Source organism: Maniola jurtina, chromosome 5, assembly GCF_905333055.1.
Source record: "Maniola jurtina chromosome 5, ilManJurt1.1, whole genome shotgun sequence".
Lineage (NCBI taxonomy): Eukaryota > Metazoa > Arthropoda > Insecta > Lepidoptera > Nymphalidae > Maniola > Maniola jurtina.
In genome coordinates this window covers 10,020,426-10,046,029 of record NC_060033.1, presented here as the reverse complement: position 1 = coordinate 10,046,029, position 25,604 = coordinate 10,020,426, and the positions used below count along the sequence as shown (strand labels likewise).

At 35.9% G+C, this 25,604-nt stretch overlaps 1 protein-coding gene and 1 long non-coding RNA gene across 4 annotated transcripts in view; both read right to left on the bottom strand.

Annotated features, from left to right (window-relative positions):
• LOC123865648 overlaps nucleotides 1-25,604 on the bottom strand; it is a 131,846-nt gene that overhangs the window by 66,160 nt on the left and 40,082 nt on the right. For all 3 annotated transcript variants that reach the window (XR_006796013.1, XR_006796014.1, XM_045906830.1), the window contains exon 2: nucleotides 22,579-23,173. Coding sequence is in view for 1 of the 3 variants with exons in the window: in XM_045906830.1 (XP_045762786.1) it covers nucleotides 22,579-23,149 (571 nt within the window). In the remaining 2 variants the exon portion in view is untranslated. The remainder of the gene's footprint in view (nucleotides 1-22,578; nucleotides 23,174-25,604) is intronic.
• On the bottom strand, nucleotides 1,492-21,951 carry LOC123865667. Its single transcript, XR_006796019.1, has 3 exons — nucleotides 21,704-21,951; nucleotides 7,425-7,433; nucleotides 1,492-1,504 (listed from the first exon to the last, which is right to left on the bottom strand). It is a non-coding gene; the product is annotated as an uncharacterized LOC123865667 (long non-coding RNA).

Genomic DNA, 25,604 nt, shown 5'->3' with positions numbered 1-25,604 from the left:
AACCTATTTTATTGCTAAGAAATAAGTGTGTAAAACTTAGCTTGAAATAAAGAGGGTCTCGAAGGGTTCACTCATTGGTGTGGGAATATTTTACTGGCTTCATGATATAAATACCACTCCTTGAGCCGAGACCAATCAGTCAGCCCAAGTCAGCCCAGAGACTAGCATACGAAATAAGTATTTTATTTCAAGAAACCTCTCTTCGTCTATACCAATAAATTACATCTACCTGTCGCGGTAGAGGTGCACGACCGGGGTGCACGGGACGGGACGTTAGAACCAGCCTACGAGCCAACTGAGGGACAGGGTGCAAAATAGTTACCTGACCACCCACTCACGCCCCGTCAACTATAGTGGGACAAGTTCCCAGGCGTTGTTACGCATTTACAAGCGACGCGCCGCAACAACTATGTAAATACGTATTTTATGCAACTAAGTAAAGTAATTATCCAATAAACCACACGACATATACGGCATTACGACTCACGGAATCCAACTCACTGCGGTTCCATTTTTGTAACCTAGTCGTTAGGAGCTCCGGCCTTAGTGTTTCCCTTTGTACTTACCGTATGATAAGACTAACTTTCACTTTTTTATGGAGATTTTAAATGGGTTTTACATGAGCTACAAAGTTCAAAGTAACCAAATATTTCAATTCTACCTAAATGTTGTATCTGCCTTAATATTTTAACTCAATAAATAGGTTTTTTTTTCTTATATTATCTATTGGCTAAATCCGCCCACGCTTCGTTATAGCTCGCTTCGCTAAGATGGAATTAAACAACTGTACTTAACAACTTATTTATGTACCTTCCTACAGTCAGCAAATTTTTCAGTGGAATCTTCGGAATAAAAAGTATATAAAAAAAAAATAAAAAAAACATAATTTTCAAGTCTATCCATCGACTAGGTATTTTTTTAATTTTGCGAACATAAACAGGGATGCTGAATTTTTACACGACTGCCCAAAAAGGGAGTGTTACACAACTTCTTTGCATATTGAAGTTGTGTTTTTTTATATTTTAACTACTACTCGTTATCCATACTAATATTATAAATGCGAACGTGTGCCTGTCTGTCCGTCTACTAGCTTTTAAAGGCCCAACAATTTAAACGATTTTAATGAAATTTGGTTATTTTTTATCCTGCTCGCAAGTATACCTACCTACATTTTATAAATGCTTTAGAAAAACCAGCATTCGGCTTTCCTAGTTATTATCGCCTCAAAGAAGCCTCAAAATGTCGAAATATTTGTATATCCGTTTAAGAATATCATACAAGAAAATCGTTCGTTTATGAGTGAGCATAATTAATTATTGAAAAGTTATAGAAAGTGTTTCACACATGTACATAAGTACCTACCAGGAAAACATAACACAGTGGGACGTTCACACGTAGATAGTAATTGTTCGTTCCTTGCCAAGTGAAAACGCCCGGATGCTACGTTGATTAGTTTTTATCTAGTTCACTTGCGTTTGTGTTACACTTACGTATACATTTTCAACTTTGTAGCTATGAAAAAGTGACATGAAATCCGGTTGTAAAAGCATCGGCAACTTCCGCTAAAAATAAACTTAGGTCATCGTCGTAAAAAATCATACAAAGCAAAGACCTTATCACGCCCAATTCACATAGCCTTGCTGTTAAAGGCCTCGTTTTTATGTAATGATCGTATATTTACGAAAAAAGTACCTGTCCTATGAAAATATATTGTTTAGAATATCTTAGACGTAGAATACATATATGGTAAGTATGTGCCTAGGTAGGAACATAGTTATGGCGTATCCAGGACTTAGATATTTAAGTCCATATGAAGTCCATCTCACTGCAATCACAGTTCAAGACAGTTATGCAGCATAAAACAACTTTTATCTACCTATACGATTTTTAGTGATTTTTACCGAAGAAAATTGTCAGACTTTCTTACGAAGTGTGTACCAACCCTAGTGTTACTTTGTCGTTGATTCAAGGCCAAGCTCACTCACTCTAGTCAGAGTGAACTAGAGTGAGGGAACTCTCAGTTTGAACCTGAATCGACGATGTGTCAAATATTATAAGGCTATGGCTGTCGAGAAATCAAAGAAAAATAGTGCTGCCTTAGGGCTACCTAGCGTCAAAATAAAAAAGGGTACTAATATTTGACGCCTGCCAGTAACTTCGAAGCCTCGACGTTTTGTTAGAAGTTACCTAACTGTCGTGAACTGTGCTCTAGTTCATTCTCCTGCAACAGTTTACAATAGGGTCTTCGACTGTAGTAATAAAAAAAGATTCCGACAAATTGAGAACCTCCTCCTTTTTTTGAAGTCGGTTAATAAATAATTATATATAGATGTTTTCCAACAGAAATTCCTGTATTTTTAGGTTAAAAACTTGAAAAACATTTGTCGTTTACGCCTTGTGACGTCATTGATCGCCTTCCGTACAGCGTGACGTTAATAATAATTAATATTTTAAAAATAAATAAAAACCATGATGTTTATTTAATTATTTTCTCTAATAATGAATTCCTCACATACCGCTATACTCCGCTATACAAAACATCACATCATGTTATTACTACAGTCCAAGACCCTATTCTGAACGTAGAATTTTGGGTTCCGCTGTCAAAACTTCCCAGCGAACCAGAAATAAAAAATTAAACCCTTTTGAGTGGTTCGATCTCGGTGCAGTAAAACGAGTCTCGATGCACTTGTTAGCAGATTGTTACATGGAAATAAAATACTGGAAGTGCTTTAAAATTTTTAATAGATACCATTATTAATGAGGCGAACTAAAATTTAAAAGGTTCAAATCCTATAAGTCGTACACATGGTCAAGTCAGTCATGGTAAACGTAACTACTTATCTTAAAAAATATAATTAATTATGAGCATTTAAAAAAAAGTGCAAAATATTTTTCCACATCCAGTGCCGTATTTTCTTTCGGCAAAGAAATGCTTGCAGCCTGCAGGTGATTCAACTATCTATTTATCATTGTTATGTTATTTGTATTTCATTATGTTAGTTATTTTAAGATGGATGGGATGAGCAGGTTCGATGACCAATCACGGATATGATATCTAAAAACATTTCCTTCACGGCATAGTAGTAGGTAAGTTTTTCCTGGTTTTCAAAACTCGTTTAGCCGAGCGACGGATATGTCACTCCTAAGACGTAGTATTATTTATCTATACCGATCTACGAGTATAATGGGTATGTATACAAATAGGTAAAAAGGACTCTTGCATTTTATTATGGTAACTGTGAAAAATACCTATCAAATCTGAACAAAGTATTAAAGTATCTCATGTATACCTATCAACTCTACACCTCAAATGGAATCAAGTTCACAACCGATAAGTTTATTTTCTTTAATTCGTACATTATAAATAGGTAAAAATTCCTTACGGACAACTAACGGCCTGACGAAAAAAACAGGTAACTTTTATCGAGTCTCATCTAGCGTTTTTTTGATTCTTGTAGAACAAAGACGCGCATAGTTTGATTCAATTGTCGTTGTTCTGTTGTTATCAAGAATCAAGATGGAGACGCAGCGAGTTCGATGGCCGAACACGGATATCGGAACTGAGATCGGCAATGGCTAAAGCTGATTACAGACTCCAGACAGTTGATCAGTATTTCAATAGCCTCATATCAAACAAAGATAGATACTAGAGGCAGCTTGCTTTGAAACGCTGCCCGAGGCACGCCTGGCCCTGAGGCGAATTGATCAAGCCATATTTTGTCACGCTCAAAAAACCTCGATTAATACCTGTAATATAGTAGATAACCTATGATCAATAAATACCATGAGTTTAGTGGAAACGGATGATAAGATTTATTCATGATTAAAATTCACAAAGTTTGTCGCATCTGTTTGAAGTAATTTACAATAATAATTAATTAAATATACAGTGTAGACAAAATGCGATTCTTACGGCTCGTCTCCAATGTGCTATCAGCCTTAACCGCGATAATTTTCCGAAACTAAACAAAAAATTCTGCATCATGCGAGAAGTTAAATTTTTGACTCTTATTCCAGTTTTTAATCTAAGTTTGTTTAAGGCAACGGTAAAAATTCTAGATTTTATTATAAGGTATTTGACCTAGGTTTGTAAGTAAGACTAACTATGGAATTGGCATTCTACATTTGTCTTATGGAAAAACTGCCAATAGAAATGACCTCTGTTAGGTCTGTTGGACGTCGTTCTAATATCAAGACCACGTTTCAGGTCTTGTTTAAGGTATTCTATAACTTATGCCATGCAAAACTACAAAAATCTTAAACTAAACATCTTAGCGAAAAATAAATCTTAACGAAACTAACTAAACTGATATACCACCACCATACAGAACAATCTGAGTTTAAAAACTTGATTCACATGTAAGTTTTTTGTATACCCTAAAAATCTCCCGAATGGCCCTCAATTAAGAAAGGGTTTCCACAGGACTTAAAAATCTAAATCCACGTGGACGAAATCGTGGGCATCAGATAACTGTTGATAAAGAAATAGACGAGTCAGACGCCAGTCAGTAGAGAGTTTTTCAAAACAAGTAACTATAGTAACTAGAAGATACGATTTCAATACACGTTCAAGATAAACCAAATACAAAAAACAGTCTATCGTTAAATCCATTTATACATATAATGTTATCAATATCCGCTGATCACAAAAATAAAGGGCATTTCCATGTTCCGTAGATAGTGCGAACGGATGCTGGAACAAGAACTAAAAGTGTTGAATTTATTCATCTATTCACACAAGCTCTATTTGGAATGGTTAAACCAGGACCGGGACAATAGGGTAAATATAACATTTTATCGTCCTTTTCGTCATGTTTTTAATATTAATTTTGAGATTATATTACAATATACTAAACGACGCTCTCGTCGTCCGTGTGGATATAGGTACCTAATTAATAAGTTTAGGTTTTTTTAAAATCCCCTGGGAGCTCTTTAATTTTCCGGCATAAAGAGTAGCCTATGTACTTCCCCGGGAGCAAGCAAGCTACTTATATCTGTACCAAGTGTCAAAATCGGATAAATTAATGGACCTGTAAAATCTGTAGATTTTCACGACTCATTGGGACAGAAAAACAGACAGATAGACACACTTTCGCAGTTATAATACTGGTATGGCTTTTCTTTTCAATTTTCCAGGTCATGGCCCAAGCATTTAATTACCAGGAAAAATTGTTCATTCAAACTTCTGAGATTTTATCTTCCCAATTAATTACCGCTAAAATGTCACAAGGAAATGTTGCCGGCGGACATAATGATGAAACCACTTTGTTCAGGGTCAGTATATTACCTACTTGAATACCTACACAAACTGATTTGTTTGTTTGTATACTTTATTGCACACACACAACAACTGTAATTCGTACATTAGAGTGCAAAGCAAAGGTTGAATATAAAAGCACTGCACTTCGACCATCCGTTGTGCCAGATCCATTTTCCACACATATGCAAACTGGGGAACCAACTTTCTTCGACGGTGTTCCAACATGGAGTTATTCAAAAGGCGGACTAACAAATTCCTGAAATTCCGGCAACGCATTGGCGGTTCCTCTAGTGCTGCAAATGTTCATGGGCGGCGGTAATCACTTAACATCAGGTGACCCGCCTGTTCATTTGCTCGCTATTTTTATTTATAAAACAACAAAGTACCTATGTAACGAATCATCGCTTCGGTCCTGCCGATTGCGATATATTTAAATCGTCTGGCAGCAATTTTTAACCGCACCCTTTTTGTAATGTTCCTCTTCCTCAGACCTCGACAGTAATCGATTTTAAAACATCGATAAATGTTAATTGTTATTCAACATCGATCATTATATTTGTAATAAACTGCGAATTAAGTTCGATCTGTTGATAGTGAGCAATTTTGAAGCATATTATTATTTGGAAGCAATTTAATTTTACTGTTTCCTAATAGGATTTTAATTTGAATCGAACGTTAAGAATCGATTTAAATATTAGTTTTGTGAAATAATTTACATCTTAAAAGTCTTGTTAAGAAAATGAACATATACTTACAGTGATCGCAAAAGAAATAGTCCAATCTGAAGTTGCAACATGGAGACTTGTGCAGATCATAGATCTATAAAGATTACTGCTGAAATCTGTTTTTTAACCGACTTCCAAAAAAGGAGGAGGTTCTCAATTCGTCGGGATCTTTTTTTTTATGTATGTTCCCCGATTACTCAAAGACCCCTGGACCGATTTGGAAATTTTTTTGTTTGTTTGAAAGGGTATACTGTGCAGGTGGTTCCATATAAATTTGGTGAAGATCTGATGAATATCTTCGGAGATGGAGAACAGAACTCCTCAATGGATAAGAGCAAATTGCTCGCGATCACTGTAATAGCTTAGTAAACAGTAGGGTTTTAACTGGGCATAGCATATTATAGTACAGTGGGGCCACTAAAAATTGTGAAATAAAAAATTTTCAAAAGAAAAATAAAACCGACTTCAAAAACCAAAAACACTAAAAAGTAGAAAATAATTTTTGTTTAGCTACACATGTAATGTACCTAGGTATGAAGTCGGGCGAGCTTCACTCTTGGATTTCTACGACTTCATACCTAGGTACATTACATGTGTAGCTAAACAAAAATTATTTTCTACTTTTTAGTGTTTTTGGTTTTTGAAGTCGGTTTTGTACAAGTCGCAGTTCAGATTAGACTTTTGCGCCGAATGTTTCCAATTTGAAATTGGAAAAAAAAATCTTATATCTCAATCTTGGCCCTTTTTAATCCGTCTTCTTCTACGTCTACGCTAAGCCATACTCGGGAAGGTATCTTTATGAGATTAAGCCAAAAACGAATGTGGAGAATAAGGAGAAAGTCTTCCCTAAGATGATTTCAAGCGTGGTTTGTTTGGTTTGTGAAATCCCATCTACAAGAGACATATGATCGATCATCACCGAAGCAAGTCAGGGTACAGCTTCATTGTAGATCCTCGGCTCAAAAGTTTATACCAGTCACAAATTGAAAAAAACACTGACGCTTTCACAGAAATTTCAATTTTTCATATAGAGCTAACAATAGGAAAGTGACACTAGTCATCCAGCGTTAACGATATAGATTACCGAGACAAGAACCTGTATTATTGATGTAATTGTGACCTCAGAACTTACAATTTTTGGATAGAACCATTTCTGGGTTGAATGTGCGATTTATATTTCTTATTCTTTTCGATAAGAACACCGCCATCTCAGAAGTTTTTTTCTTCGATCTAGCGTTTTTTCATCTTTTCCCACCTGGTGGGGTCCGCTTTCCTATATTTTGCAGCCCAAACCGAAATCTCAGGCGTCTACTGGTAATGAATATGATGTATTTATAATTTTTAAAACAGAAAATTTCCGTTTGTATATTTAAAGCCAACTTCCGATGGGAGATTTGCTTTGTGGTTATTTAGGTCGCGTTATGCGTGTTAGAAACGATTTTAATCTTTCGAGAAGTATTATACCTATACTAAATTAGCGTAAACGCACGAATATTTTTGATCTACAAACACATTGTGGTTGCTAATCTTTATGCTGTTTGTTAATTTGAATAACTATAGTTTTTATTCCTGTTTTTAAACTTCCGTATTTAAAACCTTAAAAGCGATCAAACGGAACGTTTAATAAATAGCTTTTACGCCTACAACAGCTCTGATCTCGTACCTATCCATCCCTGTCATTCAATTGGGATTTGGGATAAATCTTGAACAATCTGTTCAAAATATATAGGACACCTCATTATTCAGGAAAAACACACCGAAATTATTGTTTAACTATAAAGTACCTAGATATAACTCCTGAATGGCCAAACCGATTATGATAAAAATTAATATCTTACAGAAGTAGTGTAAATATAGCGTCCTTAGTCCTTACCAAGCGAATAGGTAATGCAAAATAGTGTTCCAATGTCACATTACACTGAACCTCGCCAGAAAACAAGTAAGGACATTAAATTCACGATAATAATTCGCTGGCAACAATTAGTCATTACCATAGAATGGTGACAGGCTCTTACTGTTGTTGCCACTGTGGTATGCGGAGACGGTTACGAAAGTGCATTACTCCAGCCTTTATGGTCTCCTAGTACATAAAATTTAATACTCGTAGGTATACATCTAATTGATAAATTGCTAACTTTTCAATTTAACAGCGTTTTTCATACCTCCATACGAAATGACAAAAGGTACAGTGTAAACTTAAAGAACCGCCAGAGTCTCGTATTCTCCAAAGGATGTCAAAAGATTGGTAATGGTATCTCATGGCAAGTGTTTAGTAATAATTATTTTTTAACTTGCAGAAGTTAGCTGTGCCAAGTTGCAACGTCATTTTCTCTATGTTAATACTATAAAGTTACATTTCAATGGAAAAAAACTAGTAGAAATAAAAGGTAACTTCTGCAAGGTAACTTGCCAGTGGATACTTAGCATTTGTGCTAGAAATATTATAAGAGCAAGAAAATCCGTTAATCTACATAAAACATGCCAACAGAGAAAGCTATGCGACAACTATGACAGTGATAGGCATATGCATAAGAAAGTAGATCAAATAAATAATAGGTACTTACACATAAATAACTGGGTAAGTGCGTTCAAATATAAATTCAGCTAGAACACAATAATTATAATATAAAATTGCGATTCAAGGATTTTCGCCTATTCCGAGCAATTAAGTTCCACAGTTTTACAAATTCCAAGTTTTGTGGAATCAAGATCATCAGAATCATGTCATACTAATATTATAAATGCGAAAGTGTATCTCTCTGTCTGCCTGTCTGCTAGCTTTTCACGAATATATTGATACCAAATAGATTGACCGATTTTGATGGATTCTTAAAAGCCCATAAGTTTAACCGATTTATACGAAATTTGGTACACATGTAGCTTGCGTCCCGGAAATTGACACAGGCAACTTTTTATCGCGGGATATTAACATAAAATTATCTAATAATCGGAATATAAATCTAAATCCACGCGGACGAAGTCGCGGGCATCGTCTAGTATACTATAAGCATGTTACCAGCTTAACTAATAAATAACGTTGTACTTACTCCTATTAGCATTAGATTAATTTAGTGACAAGGTGTTACATTGCAGGATACCACAACATAACACTACGTAACCTGTGCTGCACGGTATACAAGTATTATGGAATCAAGTTCACTAGAACCACGTCTTGTACAATAAGCATTAAGCATGTTACTGGCTTTATACCAGCTTAATTCATAAATCACCTAGTAGTCTGTAGTATTAGCATTAGATTCGATCCAATGACTTTTCGCCTATTACGAGGTGTTACATTAGCAGGACACCCCAACGTAACACCACGTAACCTCTGCTCCACAGTTTTTACGAGCCTTGTGTAATCAGAATAATGTAGCATCGGGAACCAGTTCCAAACCCGCTCTGGTTTATGAAGCGCGATGGATGCGGTAATTCTTGCTTGTTCGTTCGGAATAATCATTATGCTATCGCGTTACCGATAATTCTGTCATTGCGGTTGCAACTCTATCTACAAAAAAAATCTACGCATATAGAATATTATATGATTCTCTCTGCGTTGTGTTCCTTATTGCTGAGGGTCATTACCCCCTTCTATTAATCAAATAGTGGTAAGTGTTTCCTTGAGAAAATAATGCGGTGGGTTTCCAGAACCTCCTGCAAACTGCATACAACTTCGTTACTCGACTGAGAACGAAATTTCGACTCTTAAAGTTATAGTTGTTATAATATAAAATGTTAGTAATAATAACCAGAACGTATAATTGTATACTCTCCGAGGCACAGGAGAAACGATAGGCCTAGTCTTTTCGTTTCCTTCGTGTAATTGCAATCGATTAATATGCCTTGTATTGTAATACCTAAACTTATGCACAATGTACATATTATTATACAATTCAATTTACAAGATATACTTCTTCCTCATTAAACATCAAAAACTAAGGTAAGATTGTGTTGTTATCTATATTATATTACATTGAATATCTAGCCTACATTAGGGATTTCACTCCTTCATATTAAAATTATTAATTATAGCGTAGCCTAGGCAGTGACGGATTAAGACTACTTGGTGCCCTAAGCAATCCATGCCTGTGGGCCCCCCTATCCGCATGTCAACTAGAATCGGTCTTTAAACCTTTACCGCCTAAAAACATTAGTTTTTTGTAAAATAAGATGATGAAATGTAACGTACTTTAGAAGCGGAGTAGTTAGGTGCGACAACAATAAAAAACCGGCCAAGTGCGAGTCGGACTCGCGCACCGAGAGTTCCGTACTCTAGCATTTTTTTGACATTTTGCTCGATAAATCAAATACTATTATGCATAAAAAGAAATAAAAATCTGTTTTAGAATATACAAGTAAAGCCCTTACATATGATACGCTTGATATAGTTATCTTATTTTGAAAATTTAAACATATTTTAAGTTTTTATGACGTATTAAAAAAAACTACTAACTAGATCTCGTTCAAACCAATTTTCGGTGGAAGTTTGCATGGTAATGTACATCATATATTTTTTTTAGTTTTATCATTCTCTTATTTTAGAAGTTAAAGGGGGGAGGGGGACACATTTTACCACTTTGGAAGAGTCTCTCGCGCAAACTATTCAGTTTAGAAAAAAATGATGTTAGAAACATTAATATCATTTTTGAAGAACTATTCATAGATACCCCACACGTATAGGTTTGATGAAAAAAATATTTTGAGTTTCAGTTCTAAGTATGGGGACCCCCAAAATTTATTGTTTTTTTTTTTCTAATTTTGTGTAAAAGTCTTAATGCGGTTCACAGAATACATCTAGGTACTTACTAAGTTTCAACAGTATAGGTCTTATAGTTTCGGAAAAAAGTGGCTGTGACATACGGACGGACAGACAGACAGACATGACGAATCTATAAGGGTTCCGTTTTTTGCCATTTGGCTACGGAACCCTAAAAAGCATAATTTATTTATTTATTGAAATGCGCCTTGCGGCTTTCGGGGGCATTCGAATCCTTAGGACGGATTTTTTTGTGCTTCTTCTGGTGCCCCCTCAGACGTGATGCCCTAGGCAATTGCTTAATTTGATTAAGGGTTAATCCGTCACTGAGCCTAGGTCTCTAGAGAGGCTTCGTTTCCATTAAGAAGTAACAATGTGACTCTAGGGGCCCAATCAAGGTCTTTGTAATCAATGTAGTGCCCTTGATTACTAGGACGTTGTTCAATTTTAACTAGCTGGCCCACCCCGACTTTGCTCGGATGGAATTCTAATGTATAATAGTAAAGATGCAAGCGTTAGTACTTAACAGAAGTCCATGATACACGTATTACCCACAAAAACCCGCTAGCTTACCATACGCTAAAATCGCCTAAAACAGACGAATCGTATAGTAATCGTATGGTAATCGTATGGTAATCCTATGGTAATCGTATCGTAAACGTATGGCATTCGATTTGCACCGCTCACTCTCCCAGTGTTAAATATGCATCGAAAGCAAGCAATACACACCACCAGCACACAATAACCACCAAGTGCATTGTGATTCTACATCTCCCCAGGATGGTCCGTCGTCGAAGCGAAACGTACTTTGAGTGTGCTCTAGAAGATTTTTCTGGTGTTAATGGTGTGTACCTATTACTTGTTTTTTTTTTTGCTTCTGTAGTAGTGGGAGGGCGGTCGGTGCATACATCACGTTGTACAGTGTACTATACAGATTTGTCTGTTTTGGCAGAACGTTTCCTTATCCACATTAACATTTGGTTTCGTACCCCGTTGTTGTTTTCGCTTAACGGGTCCCTGCCACTGATTCGATAACAGCAGTAGGGCGTTGGATTTATGGTCGAAACCAATAACCTATACTGACCCAAATAATTCATGCGCTTCCTACATTACAATACACAGTGTTGAAAGTTGGGTAAAGGCACGTAAAGGTCTGTAAATAAATATTAATACCAACCTCAGTCACCCCGGCTTCATAGAAAAGGCTTATAGATATCTACTCCGAATAATAGGTACCTACTCTATTTGGAGGAACAAACAAGATGGTAGATATGCTAGAATGCTACTGCTGAGTTTCTCGCTGGCTTTTCTCAGTAGAATCTGTTTTCCGAACCGGAGGTAGAGTCAGACGTTGTCTACAAGTCTAGTTGTCTTACATAAAATAAATAAATTTTGATTTTGATTTGTCCGTTGGTGAAAAATCGAATTCTTGTTTTGAATTATAAGTATCAATTAGCTCAACAGGTTCAACAGCAAATAGAAGGTAATCCAAAAGGATTCATCCAAAAATGTGAAATGTGTCTGTCTGTCGGTAACCTTTTCCAAGGCCTATCCACGGGATAGATTTTCACGAAACAATGTCGGAAAATTAGAAGAACTTTAAAAAATCTAAATCCACGGATGGAATCACGGATGTCAGCGATTTAAAAGTATAGTTAATATGAAATTATTATAACTGACCTTTGAAATAACGATATCTCCGTAAAATTGAGTGGAAATCAGAATCAAAACGAAGGTCAGGCATAAGTATCAATTTTCTAAAAACGTGTCTCGAAAAATTGGAAAAAAATACTTTGCAATCGGCGGCGGCGCCATTAATTATGTGGTGGCAGTTGCACCATAGACAGACAATGGTCCATGGTCTATGGGACAGTTATGAAACGACTAACAATAGCAAATACCAGCCGTCTACAAGTAAATGAGAAAAACTCTCATGAGGACATGGCCCCATGTACAGACAATGCAATCGGCAAAGGGCTGACTGAAATTCAAAAGATAGGCGTAGAGGTATGAGAATTGATCCTTGAGTGCAATTTTTGGAATAAACAACAATATGTCTATTTTTAGCTATTTTTGGTATGAATTATTATAATAGCTTTTACAGCAAAAACAAATCAATGCAGAAAATACATAATAGACATACTTAATAGAAATGTAAAAAATCAAAATTTTGAATATTTTGAAATTTCACATCTCACATGATAACTACGATTGATTATCACCATACGGAGTTCCATTGCGTTAAGTTGAGACGCAAGCGCCATTTTTTTACTATTATTTAAACTCACCCCAGATGGCGTCAGTCGCTGTCGTAACTACCAATAGAGCCTACGTGGCATATTAAAACCGAAAATAAAAAATACTAAAACATTAGGTATATAATAATGCATTATATATACCTATTAGATATTCACTCGGTCAGACCAATTCAAAGATAACAGCGCGGGCGCAGGGATATGCACTTGCCACTTTAAATAAGCCTATCAAACTGAAGTGCGTTTCACGCGTATAGTTAATTACATTAGAGCATCGAACAAAGTACAGTTTCTATTGTTTTTATCATATTCTTTTAGAATTTTGATTGTTAGATTACATGTTATAGAAGCTTATATAGCACGCAAAGAAAGAACACCCATAAAAACAACATAAATAAAACAATAATTATTCATGGAACGGATCATTTCAATCGGCCACTTTCCATTTTACGGTGCGCGAGCGCAACTAACACCATACGTGTTTAATGTAATGCGCGTGAACTATTGTGATTTAGATTTGTTATATTTGCCGCAAATATTACATAACAAACTAACGTTACAAGTCAGTCGTTGGTTTGAGTTGCAAAAACTCGATACATTACACCAAAATGGTACAAGTTAGTCTCCAGCTTAAGATGGAAGCGGGTTAACCAGGAAAGCCTATGGCAGTTTAATTAAACCCTTTAGGTAATAGGGTTCTACACGGCATCGTACCGGAACGCTAAATCGCTTGGCTGCATAAAGTCGGGCTAACTACGGCCGAAGCCTACCACTAGACTAAACCAGAGACAATTTAGAAATTATAACTTGTGGGTTTTTAGTTTATTAATTGTGTGATTTTTCTCAGACCGGCACGTTTGGAACCCTCGTAGCTTTAGTTTCAAGTTTGCGTAATTAATTATTACCATTACATCTCAGATTATTATCTTACAAATTCAACAACTGACAATCAAAGAGCTGTCCTATTTGACTTTAACTTTAATAATTTCCAAATTGCCCCTACCAGGAATTGAACCTAGGACCTCCAACTTAAGTATAAGCCCACAGTGCTCAACAACAGTGCGCGAGAGAGGTAATCGAAACTTTTAACTATTTATCAGATGCCATAAACTGAAACAAATTGAATACTGTCGAAGTCCGATCGTAAAACTGGTCATCAAAACAACTACTTACTTAGAAGCAAATTGAAACAAGGTGTTTAAACAGCTTAACGATTCTTAGATAAATTGAAACAAATCAACTGAGTTATATGCAATCATAAAACTTTACGATAGGTATGTACCTACCTAGCTAGAAGTGTATGCCAAAAGACTACTAAGACTTGATTTTACAAATTAGACAATATTCTGTCCTTCATCAGGTTTATCATTAAAATCAACCCATAGCTGGTACACTAACAGTACAGGTCTGTTCACAGAATGAGCAGGGTTTAGAATTTTAAATCACAAATCATCAGCCTGGCTAAGACTTCACACACCTTTGAGTACATTATGGAGAACTCTTAGGTATGGAGGACTTCTTACGGCCCTAACAGCAAAATAACCACAGCTAATTTTTTTTAAAAACTGAACAGCGAATTTACTGACTGCTAATTTTGGCAAGATTTTGGGGTCTCAAAGAGATAGAATGGTGACGGAAAGCGCAGACGCTGGTCTGCGCTGCTGGTCAAAATCTAGAACTAGATTTTAGTAATCGCACACTCTCACTTAAAAATACAATAGACCTAATAATAAGAGGTCCTCTTCATCCCATACTTTACTTAATCCTCTCCTATTACTTACATTCTTCTTCGTGTATCAACATAGCAGACAAAATAAACAAACCTATCCTCGATACGGTTGATCGAACATTAAAGTGCGCCTACACTACGAGTTACGAGTACAATCATCAGCAAAACTGAAATCCTGAGATCATATTTGATTCAATCAACATTTTATTCCGTATAAATTTTTCATAATGCTTAAGTTTCATATATCTAACTACAAACTATTTAGAACAATAAATATATAAAATTTCTGAAATACGTGTTTTCAATGTATAAACTAGACTTACTTTAATATTAAATTACTCGGACTGTTTACATAATAAAAGAAACTGTAAGTAGAAGTCTGGACTTCGTCTGTGTTGGTGTTAGCTGGCGGGCATGCTCTGCCTTTTTGGAGTGTTTTTTTTTTTTTTTTGTTAAAACTGACTGGAAAGCGTTCTAAGGGGGTGCCGCACGTATGTCGGCGAGCGCCGGCATTGACGGGGTCCATACTTGTATAGTTTAACTAACTTGTTACAAATAACTACAAACTTGACATTGGCTTAATCTTTGTAAAAGCCAGACGAGAGAGAAAAAAAAAGTAGAAGTCTTAATCAAGTACTACTTTAGTAGGTTTACTGTTTTGGTGCATAGATTATTAGGTTTGTTAGCAAGTCGTCTCTTTCGCACCTCGTCCTACATTTGCAACTCGTACCTTTGGCAGCTCGTCCCATTCACATCTCATCTCATGCGCAACCACTTCCACTACTGTTTCATTAAACTTAGTTGATTTAAAGAAACAGAAAGCTTTTTTATTCTAATAAACATTTGCATGCGCTTTCGAATCGCCAAAATAATCTACTGATGGTACAGAATTGTGACAATTCAATTAAGAGGGGTCTCTCCGTTCGTTCATACTCGTTTCATACAAACGTAGTTCCAATTTCATTTGAATATTAAGCAACCAAAGTCCATGAAATTTTGCAGACATATTCTAGAAACTAATATCTATTTTTGTGGTTTTCCAGATTTCTGTTAATATATTCGGTTTCAAAGTTACGCGGTCTTAAAAATTCACATACAATCTTTGAGCCCCTGTAATTCTAAAACAACATATTTTTAGGAAAATCTAAAACACCACAGATACAGATATTAGTTTCTAAAATATGTCTGCAAAATTTCATGGACTTTGGTTGCTTAATATTCAAATGAAATTGGAACTACGATTGTATTGAGCAAGTGACGGAGAGAGCCCTGTTAGCAAAGTAATTAAAGAAATCATCTCAAAGTTTTTTGTGGGTGGTAAAAAATGTAAGATGTATTTTGCAAGTTTGTTTATTTTGGCTGATGTTGAGTGTACGTAACTGTACATTATTACTATCATTAGACGAAGTACGCATGAAGCGTTGTTCGTGATGATGTTTATACGATCGTGAAATGATCTTCCTATACGTGTTAAGGATAATGTATAGAAATTTGTGAAAGATTTTAATTTTCAAATAAAAATTCAAACATTTTACCTTTAAAAAAAATTATCTCTTTAAATAAAATCGTTTGCCGCATGTATGAAAGTTCGACCGATTTTTCCGAACGTTAGAAGTTAGAATGTACTTAATTTCAAATCTGTCCACGCTCGTCTTCTTCTTGAGAAGTGTTGAAGGCGTGAGAAGGGCGTTAAATAGTATTGTTCCCGCCATTCCCTTTCGTCGGCAGAACAATAGCATTCTACTTCTATCTTTATATGATCACGATCACGCACGTCCACGCCAAGCTTTATTATATATATTCACTGAAATTCAGGCAAAATTGTACCCTAACACGTACAAAATAACCATGTTTATTAGTTTTAGAGAGTAAATTAATATGCATGAAACAACCTTTATTACAAATTAAAATTGACAAAATAAAGCCATAAATGCCTTATTATGAGTGCAATAAACATTAGATTCAATTCTATATGGAAAATGTTTTATGCTATGACACGTTACAATTTTCTTAAATAATTTTATTCTTCCTCACATATCTCAGTGACAACACTTGGTTAAGGGGGGTATCTCCGATTCTAGAAACTAATATCTATGTTTGTGGTTTTCCAGATTTCTGTTAATATATTCGGTTTCAAAGTTACGCGGTCTTAAAAATTCACATACAATCTTTGAGCCCCTGTAATTCTAAAACAACATATTTTTAGAAAAATCTAAAACACCACAGACACAGATATTAGTTTCTAAAATATGTCTGCAAAATTTCATGGACTTTGGTTGCTTAATATTCAAATGAAATTGGAACTACGATTATATGGAGTAAGTGACGGAGAGAGTCCTGTTAAGTGTAGTTTGAATCATTGGAATCCATAGAAAAATCGTTTTTACTACTGCGACTGTAATAAATATAGAAAACTGGAATTTATAGTAGGCTTCGTAAGCCTTCTTCTTCTTGTCTTATTTCCTTTATTATGTTTTAAAAATATACGCTTCATTCTTTCTTTATAGTGGGTCTATAAAAATGACGGGATACGTACAAATAAAGGGGTTATCTAACAATGAAAACCATGATTCCGGAGTCAAGTCAATAGCCGTAACTTACACACAAAACTATTTTGAGTTTGGATGTTAAAAGCAACTTTCTCCAGGAAATTTTAGCTTTCTAAACAGCACAAGGAACTATAGTTACTTTAAAAAATTAAAAGTAAACGAGCTGACTCGGCCTGACACTATTTTCATTTTCGAGAACTTCGAATATCAGTATCAACAAAAACCTCGTGGATTAATGGCATGCCATCCTGCAGCGACCGTTGGATTTCCAAGGATTGAAAGTAGCCTATGTGATGCACTCTTCACGCTTCAAGTCTATAACCATAGAGTTTTTTTGTGCAAAATCTTTGATTTTCCAGGATAAAAAGTAATACTTACCGTATTACTTTTTATCCCGGAAAATCAAAGATTTCTGACGGAATTTATAAAAACATAAATCCACGCGGACGAAGTCGTGGGCATCAGTTAGTTATGATATGAGTTGGATACCATACCCTCATACCCGTAGGACATAACCCGGTGTGGGTTACGTGTAAGTAGTAAGTAGTATATAACCTCATTTTGCATTTACCTATGACGTATCGAGCCTTCGACGCGACATCTCTTTATTTTCTCAATACTGAACTTAACATATTCCTAACGGAAATGCTATCGATTCTTTAAAAATTGATTCATTTCATTGTTTTACAATTCCGTGCACGTTTGTTTACAATGTGTAGGTCATTCGAAACCATTGTAGAGTGCAAATGGACTGTGTAGTGAATCATTTTACAGGTATTGGCGGTATGTAAAGTAAACTTAAGCACTGATTTTAGGGCTGTCACTTGATAGGATACTTGCGGTGATAACCTAATGGTAAAGGCGTCGGATTCCTACACAAGTCGTCCGGGATTCGATCCCGAGCACGCACCTCTAATTTTTCGGAGTTATGTGCATTTTAAGCCAATCACTTGCTAAAACGGTGAAGGAAAATGTCACGAGGCATGTCTGAGAGTTCTCAATAATGTTTTCAAAAGTGTGAGAAGTCTGCCAATCGCACTGAGCCAGTGTGGTTAGACTATGGCCTAAAACCCCTTCTGATTCTGAAAGGAGATTCGTGCTCAGTAGTGAGCCAGCGATAGGTTGATCACGATGATGACTTTATATTTATACCTATAAATTACAAAAGAAAATTGGCAGGTGTTTTGTCGTACCGACAACAGTACAAAATTGAGACTGCTAGTAATTTTTTTTTCCAGACAGGTATATTAACGACAATTAACGATGATGGTAACCCTATTATATTTGCGTCGTAGATCAAATTACCTATACCAACTACTACTTTAGTATGCAACATGCTTACTTGTGACAATATTGTTTTATACCTATATAACTGAGTATCTGTATAACTGATGTATGTAACATAGAATTTCAAGACAAATAATATAGCTGCATATTCTAAAGCTATCTAGAAACCAAAAAAGCATCACTTTTTTACTCATTTTTAAAGAAACAAATCCGTATTTTTCCTGAAAAACACAAAACGATCAATAACTCAAAAAACGGGTCATTTTCGCCCATAGGTACGCATCTAGGTATTCCAGAGTTATTTGTTAGCATTTGACCTCCCCTTAAACCTCTTATCGGATCTAGGTCAACTTATTATTATTACCTAAAATTATGGAACCCTATTTACGTTGCATGAACATAATAATTTGACATACATACACACCTAAACGTATGTATACCTATGTAGTATGTACTTAGCATTAGACGGGTCATTCCGAACAAAAGTTTTTGCTACAATTTGCTTTTGGTTATAACTTGATGGCCAGTGTACCTAATACTAATTTTGACAGCTTCATTAAGTTTTAAGTAAGTAAGTATTAAGTTGTATATTACGTTCATGTGATAAAAAAGCTTTTTGAAAGCTCAGGAAAGCTTTTTTTTATCACATAAGCTTGAGATTGCTCAAATGAAAGAATTTAGATGCCTGAATTCTTCCATATGAGCAGCCTCAAGTCAAATGCAGCCTCGACTTTAGGGAAATTGAAATACCTACCTCAAACATGAAAAAGTCTATTTGTCCGTATCCATAGTTCGAACTAAATTCCTTCTAAACACGATAAAAACCGATCGAGGGGAGTCAGTACGTCAGTAGTTTAGTCCCTGTCACTCAGTTCCGCATTTGGAAGTACAATTTTATAATGGTGGAGTCAAAACTGTCTGAACGATAAATCACATAAAAATGCATTGATGTTATCTAAACGGCCGGTAGTTCCTAAGGCCTCGCCAAGTATAGAGTTCGCAGTAATAGGGCCTCCCACGCTGGAACCAAGGTTTTAAAACTCAACCTGTGTATTTGGCTTGAGATTTATGATACCCAAAGTTGTTTCAATGTACTTAAATAGTCAAATACTTTATTGACTTTTATTTTTGCCTGGAATTAAAGGATGTCCCAAAAATAAAACCTCTCTGGCAAGATGAATACCTATTTCGGGTTTGATCCCCAGCCCATTTAACCGCTAAAGGTAGATAAAATAGACGCTTAACTACGTATAAGTTTCAGTATTTTTTTTAATTTACTTATTTCGAACAAACTTCTACGCTGTTATAATATGAACAGAAAAAGTCAATTCCTACTTTGCATAATAAAAGAAGACCACTAAAATTACTCCACCCACAGGAAAATTGCTATGTTGTAGAGATGTGTAGGTATATTTTGTATAATAACTGGTATACTTTAGAACGGATATTGGACTTGTCTGGTTTGAAGTGAACCCTATTAGAAGTTAATTTTATGCCATGTTTCTCAGGGACGACGTCCCATTAGCCTGAGCCAAATAAGGCATGAGATGTGAAGGTTCGATGGACCCAATTCAGTAATAGGTATAGCATCAGTAATACAACAATCAGTATCAGTAGTAGCACGATTACGGCAAACTTGTAAATAAAAAAATAAAAATAAAACTATTTATATCTATTTAATAGCTAGATACAAAAATGGTCAAAAGTGGCATTGTTTAAGGATTGAAAATACTTAAACAAGTCCCTGTTCTAAAAATCAATTTTTTAAACCAGAAACTTATTTAAAAAAATATTTTAAAATACTTAATAAAAAAATACTATGTATAATACATACATACACAGACTATTTTTTCTTATTATTTTTCAGTCTCTACAAGTCTCTACATGGCTATTAGGACGTGAACAGTGTGTATGATTTGATGTATTTTTGTGACATATTCTGTTTGTAAAATTATAGCGTTGTGCAGCACCTTGCATAACAAAACTAGACCCAAAAAGACAAAATTGAAATTGAATCAATGTGGTGATTTCAGATAGAATAGATTGAAAAAAATTAACACAAATCTCACGACAATCGTAATCCATAGGAGGATTGAAATGAACCTGTCACATGACAATCGCTCCGACAAGGCACCGACTAAAAAACTGACAGGTAGCAAATCTAGGTTAGTTTTATTAGGGGCTGATTTTAAGGGGCCCGCTTCATTGAAGCAATAGCTAGTTGGCGGGTGGAGCCTAAATTATAGCTGTTTCCACAGATGACGGAAACTACGTTATCCGTGGAACGTTACAACGCTACGTTACGTTATGTGGACGGGCAAAGTCGCAAGCATCAGGTTAATTTAAACATAAATAGGCATATATTCAGCAATTTGTCTCGACACTCAACCGGTTACCATCTAGCGTCGTCATACCTATTATTATTGTTAGGATCAAATTTGCATGCACCTTTTTCAGACGTACAAATCCCCCGTACAAATTGTACTCAAATTATTGTACGCTGTTTTCATCCTTACATGCTAAACAATACGTGATGAAATCCTACATTATCATAATAGTGGGTACACAGCTGTTTCCGACCGTTTAGGCATTTAGGTCAGAGATTATGCATTGTTGTTCTTAGGTAATACCCTAATGGCTAGGTGCATATTGTCACGAGGTTATATAAAGGAAAACATTAAAATTTAACTTGCTTGTGAGCCTATATCTATACTAATATTATAAAGAGTAATTTCAAGAATTATGAACAACAGATAAATTAAAAAATCGGGTCCCCCTTCATCCCCTCGTATATGAGATGCATATCTGTAAATCTGTTGTTCGAATACTAAAGTTTTCAGGATAAGATGTCCGTGGCAGATTTATCAAACGTACCAAGTATCTGTGTTTCCTGAAGTCCTAAAAGACTGAAATTTGGTATATCTGCTTCAAAATTGAGTTGCAAGATTCCACCCGAACAAACATAGTTACATACGAGTACATTGCAAGTTGAATAAAAGCTTTAAAAAAAAGAGGTAACGATAGAGAGTGGGCCATGAAAATGATGAACCTACAAAAAAATAAATCAAAAAAAATCTAAGGCACCTGTCAAAAAGAAATGAAATCCCACCCACAAATATCAGATAAAAATTCCACGAACATTAAACGGCCAAGCCGTACTTTTTTAACTAAGATGTAGAGTTTGTAGAGTCAGAGCTTGTAAGTAGAGTTATTTGTTATTTATTGATATAAATGTGATATACTGAAGAGCACTTAAGAGCTATATGTATTTTGGACTTGGGATAGGTCCCATGGGCAGCGCAAATCTAAGCTCAGCTAGGGGCTTGGCCCTACTAGAGATCTCATAACTTTTTAACAATGAAAGCATTATGAACTTGTGAGTCTTGGCAACATTTTACATGAAATGTTTTTGGTGGGATTTCTTTTACCATTACTTAGAGGGATTCTTCCGAATCCGTATAGGCTATATTTTATCCCGGAACACCCGTGCGAAGCCGGGGCGGGTCGCTAGTTATTAATATTCAAATAGCATTGAGTATTTTAGGCTTTTTAATTTGCTTCTTAGCAGCCACGGCAGGGTCAAATTGGCAAAGAGTGGCCAGAGGCAATAAACAGTAGAAGTCGTTAGAGGATGCTATTGGCAGGAGGCAAATCGAACACAAATACATCCCTTATTCTTTATAATACTTAGCAGAAAGCGGTCTTAAAATACTGAAAGAAAATTTTGCTTCTTAGCCAATAATCCTCTTGAAGTTTTAAATAATAATTCGATATGAATGTAATGTAACATGTCAAATCAAGAGCATCGACGATTATATAAGTTGCTCATGTTATTACTTATTATAGTAATCGTCACGCTTTCATCTCAATGATGATATTAAACCAAACTTTTACGGAGATAAAATTCCCGCTCTTGCTCTGATTACAGGCATCAATTGTCTCATGTTTCGTCAATAGGTACTTACTTATTCGAAAAATAACAAATCGCTTTTCGCTTCATCTAAGTAAACTCACCATCGTAAGAATCGGGGATGTAGAGCGGCTTCCCAACCAGCTTTCCTTTCTTCCCCGACAACGGCACGGCTTCGACCCGCCTATGAGCTTCCAACACACGATATAACAGCACAGCCCTATCTTCTCCTTCGAACCTCACGACACGAGGCAAGGAAAACTTATCAACAAACTCTTTTAGCGTCATCACATCACTAGTTTCGTCTTCCGGCTCGGCGGAACCATTCCGTCGTCCGAGAAGAAAATTGTCCGCCCATTCGGGTGCATTCGGCCGTCGCTCCAAGAAGTCCGGCCTACGTTCGCTACTCCTCGGTTTGTATCTCGGCGGTCGGTCTCTTCGGACTAGCGCTTCGTTGGCCTCCGCTAGCCATCTCGTGACGAGTCTTTCTCTTTCTACGTCGAGGTATCGAGGTTTAGAAGCGTCGCAAGCGAAGCGGGCAGCATCGAAGCAGTACTGAGGCGGCGGTGGGCGGATTCGAGGCGGGAAGAAGCGGGGTGGAACGTAGGGAGGATGCGGGGCGTAGGCGGGCGGCGTCCTCGGCCCGGAGCCCTCAGCTGACGCCGTGCGGAACATGGCTCAAGCCATCGATGCTATCGCCTGAAACAAACAGAAAAAACATTTAATCCTCTTCCTCTGGATTTAAATAAAAAATAGAAATGGTAGGTATTTTACATTATAACTACGAATCAGATGGTCATCGTGTGTGGATGGAGATTTGTGCCTATCATAAACGGCCTCCTAATCGGGGGTCCAGGCATCTCTAACTTATTGGAGTTATTTTAAGCAATAAACGAAAGTGAAGGAAATATCATAAGGAAACCTGCATGCCTGAGTGTTATCCATAATGTTCTCAAAGGTGTGTGAAGTTTACCAATCCGCGCTTGGTCAGCGTGGTAGACTATGGCCAAACCCTTCTCATTCTGAGAGAAGACTTGTACTCAGTAAAACCGGCGATGGGCTGATGATGATGATGATGAAATCCCATACACTTTATATTAAAAAATGTTCTTGAGTAGTTGATCTTATTTTTTACGGAATAATTCGTATCACAGTAATAACCCAAAAATGACTCGACAAAATTGCTTACATAGTTTTTTACGTTGCGTCTACTTATTTCACGTTACTGAGAATTATTAGATTATAATCTCGTTATCATTATTATTATAGCAAGTCAATAAACTCAAACCTTATTTGCTAGCCTCCCATCAAGTGTGGCTAGTATAAAATAATAATAATATGTAAGTGCTACTTGAAGACGAATAGCGAGTAAGCAAGTGCACAGATTAAAGTGATTTTTTTTGTTTTACCATCCTCACTACAGCACGAGATGAACCGCCCGTGGCAGGGTAATGCATTGCCAGCTTAAAAGTAATTTGTTTTTAGGGTTCCTTACACAAAGGGTAAAAATGGAGCCCTATTGTCTGTCTGTGTGCTGTGTGTCTGTCCGCGTGTCACAGCTCTCTATTTCGTAGACGAAATGAGTTACAGGCCTGAAATTTTTGTATTTTTGTTTATAATACGAATAATTATTATTTTTATTTTTTATCTTAAAAAATAAAGAAAGTGGGCATCAAAATTGTCAATTTAAGACTATTTTTGTGACGGAGTCTCTCAAAAACTAAACTAGTAAGGAATATGAAATTTCGGTATATTATGAACCAACTGTAACCAAAACGAATAACCATTTTTTGGGTTTTAATGTCACGGTGTGTTGCAATACCCAAAATAATTATGGTGTACGGGACCCTAATAGAGAGACGCCCGTCTCGCACTTGGTCGGTTTTATTAGTTTAGTGGGAGCATCGCCAAGGGAACTGGTAATTGATACAATTTGCATGTGCGTGGAAAAAATATCGAAATATACGAGGTGATGAGCTGTGTGATCATATAGAGTTCCAAATACCGCTTGCTCTTAGCTTTACCTAGCAAAAATCACGAGCAAGCGGTGTTTGCATGGTGTTTGGTAGTCGTGAACATATTAATTATTGAGTAGGTACCTACATGGCCTTGTCCATTTATTCTATTTGCCGTTACATAATAATGTGTAAATTGCATCCTAAAACTTCATAAAAATATTATATTATACCAACAACTATTAAAGCTTCAAACAATCGTTGTATGCAAATCAGAAATGCTGCAACTGGCAATTTTATTCACACAAATACTAATAAAAGTGTGATAGGCAGGTATCTATAGTTCTAACGATTTTGAGCTTTCTGCACTTCCAGATAAGTTCTACTGGAGATAATGAAAAGTTTGTTATATTATATCCATCTTTATAGTTTTGCGCATAAGAACTAATGTTGCGCAGTAAGAACTTTTGCGTAGAGGACACATAACTTACGATTTTCTCACACAGATAAATAAGTGTATTATCTAGCCAAGACTGTAATAAGTGACGTTCGTTAAAGTGTTTCCAATTCTTTTGAATTCTCGGGCTATTTATTTACCGTAATCAGCTCTCTGGACTTAAAGTTTTGTTTTTTATAAAGTTACCAGCGGTTATTTTAAAAATATTCTTCGACTTTCATTTTTGTTTGAACTTTTAAGACGAATTAGTTTAAATATTATTTTAGTTATTTTCCTGTCCTGATTTTTATTAAATGATCTTTAACAATTTCATTTGTCTAAACACTAACTAACCCACCCCAGCTTTGCTCGTGTAGAAGTTTTAAAAATCCTGAAATACTTAATGTATTTCTTCATTTTGAACCGAAAGCCCAAATACTAATTTTCATGGATAATAAGTGCATAACTTGAACCTCCCTTACACCAGGGGTGAAGTTTCCAAAAATCCTTTCTTAGTGAGTGCCTATCTAATGGAACTTACAGTAAAAAAAATAAGTTTCTAATACCGTTGCGGTTTTGGATGTGCGTTGATACAGTCAGTCAGTCAGAACAAATCTTTTTATATGTGTTAGCTTTTTCAAAAAAACTATTTAAAATTTAAAATAATAAAACAGATATTTGACTCATTCGACGTCACACGATCTCTTCCGAGCAGCCATCTTGAATCGATTTGTATAAA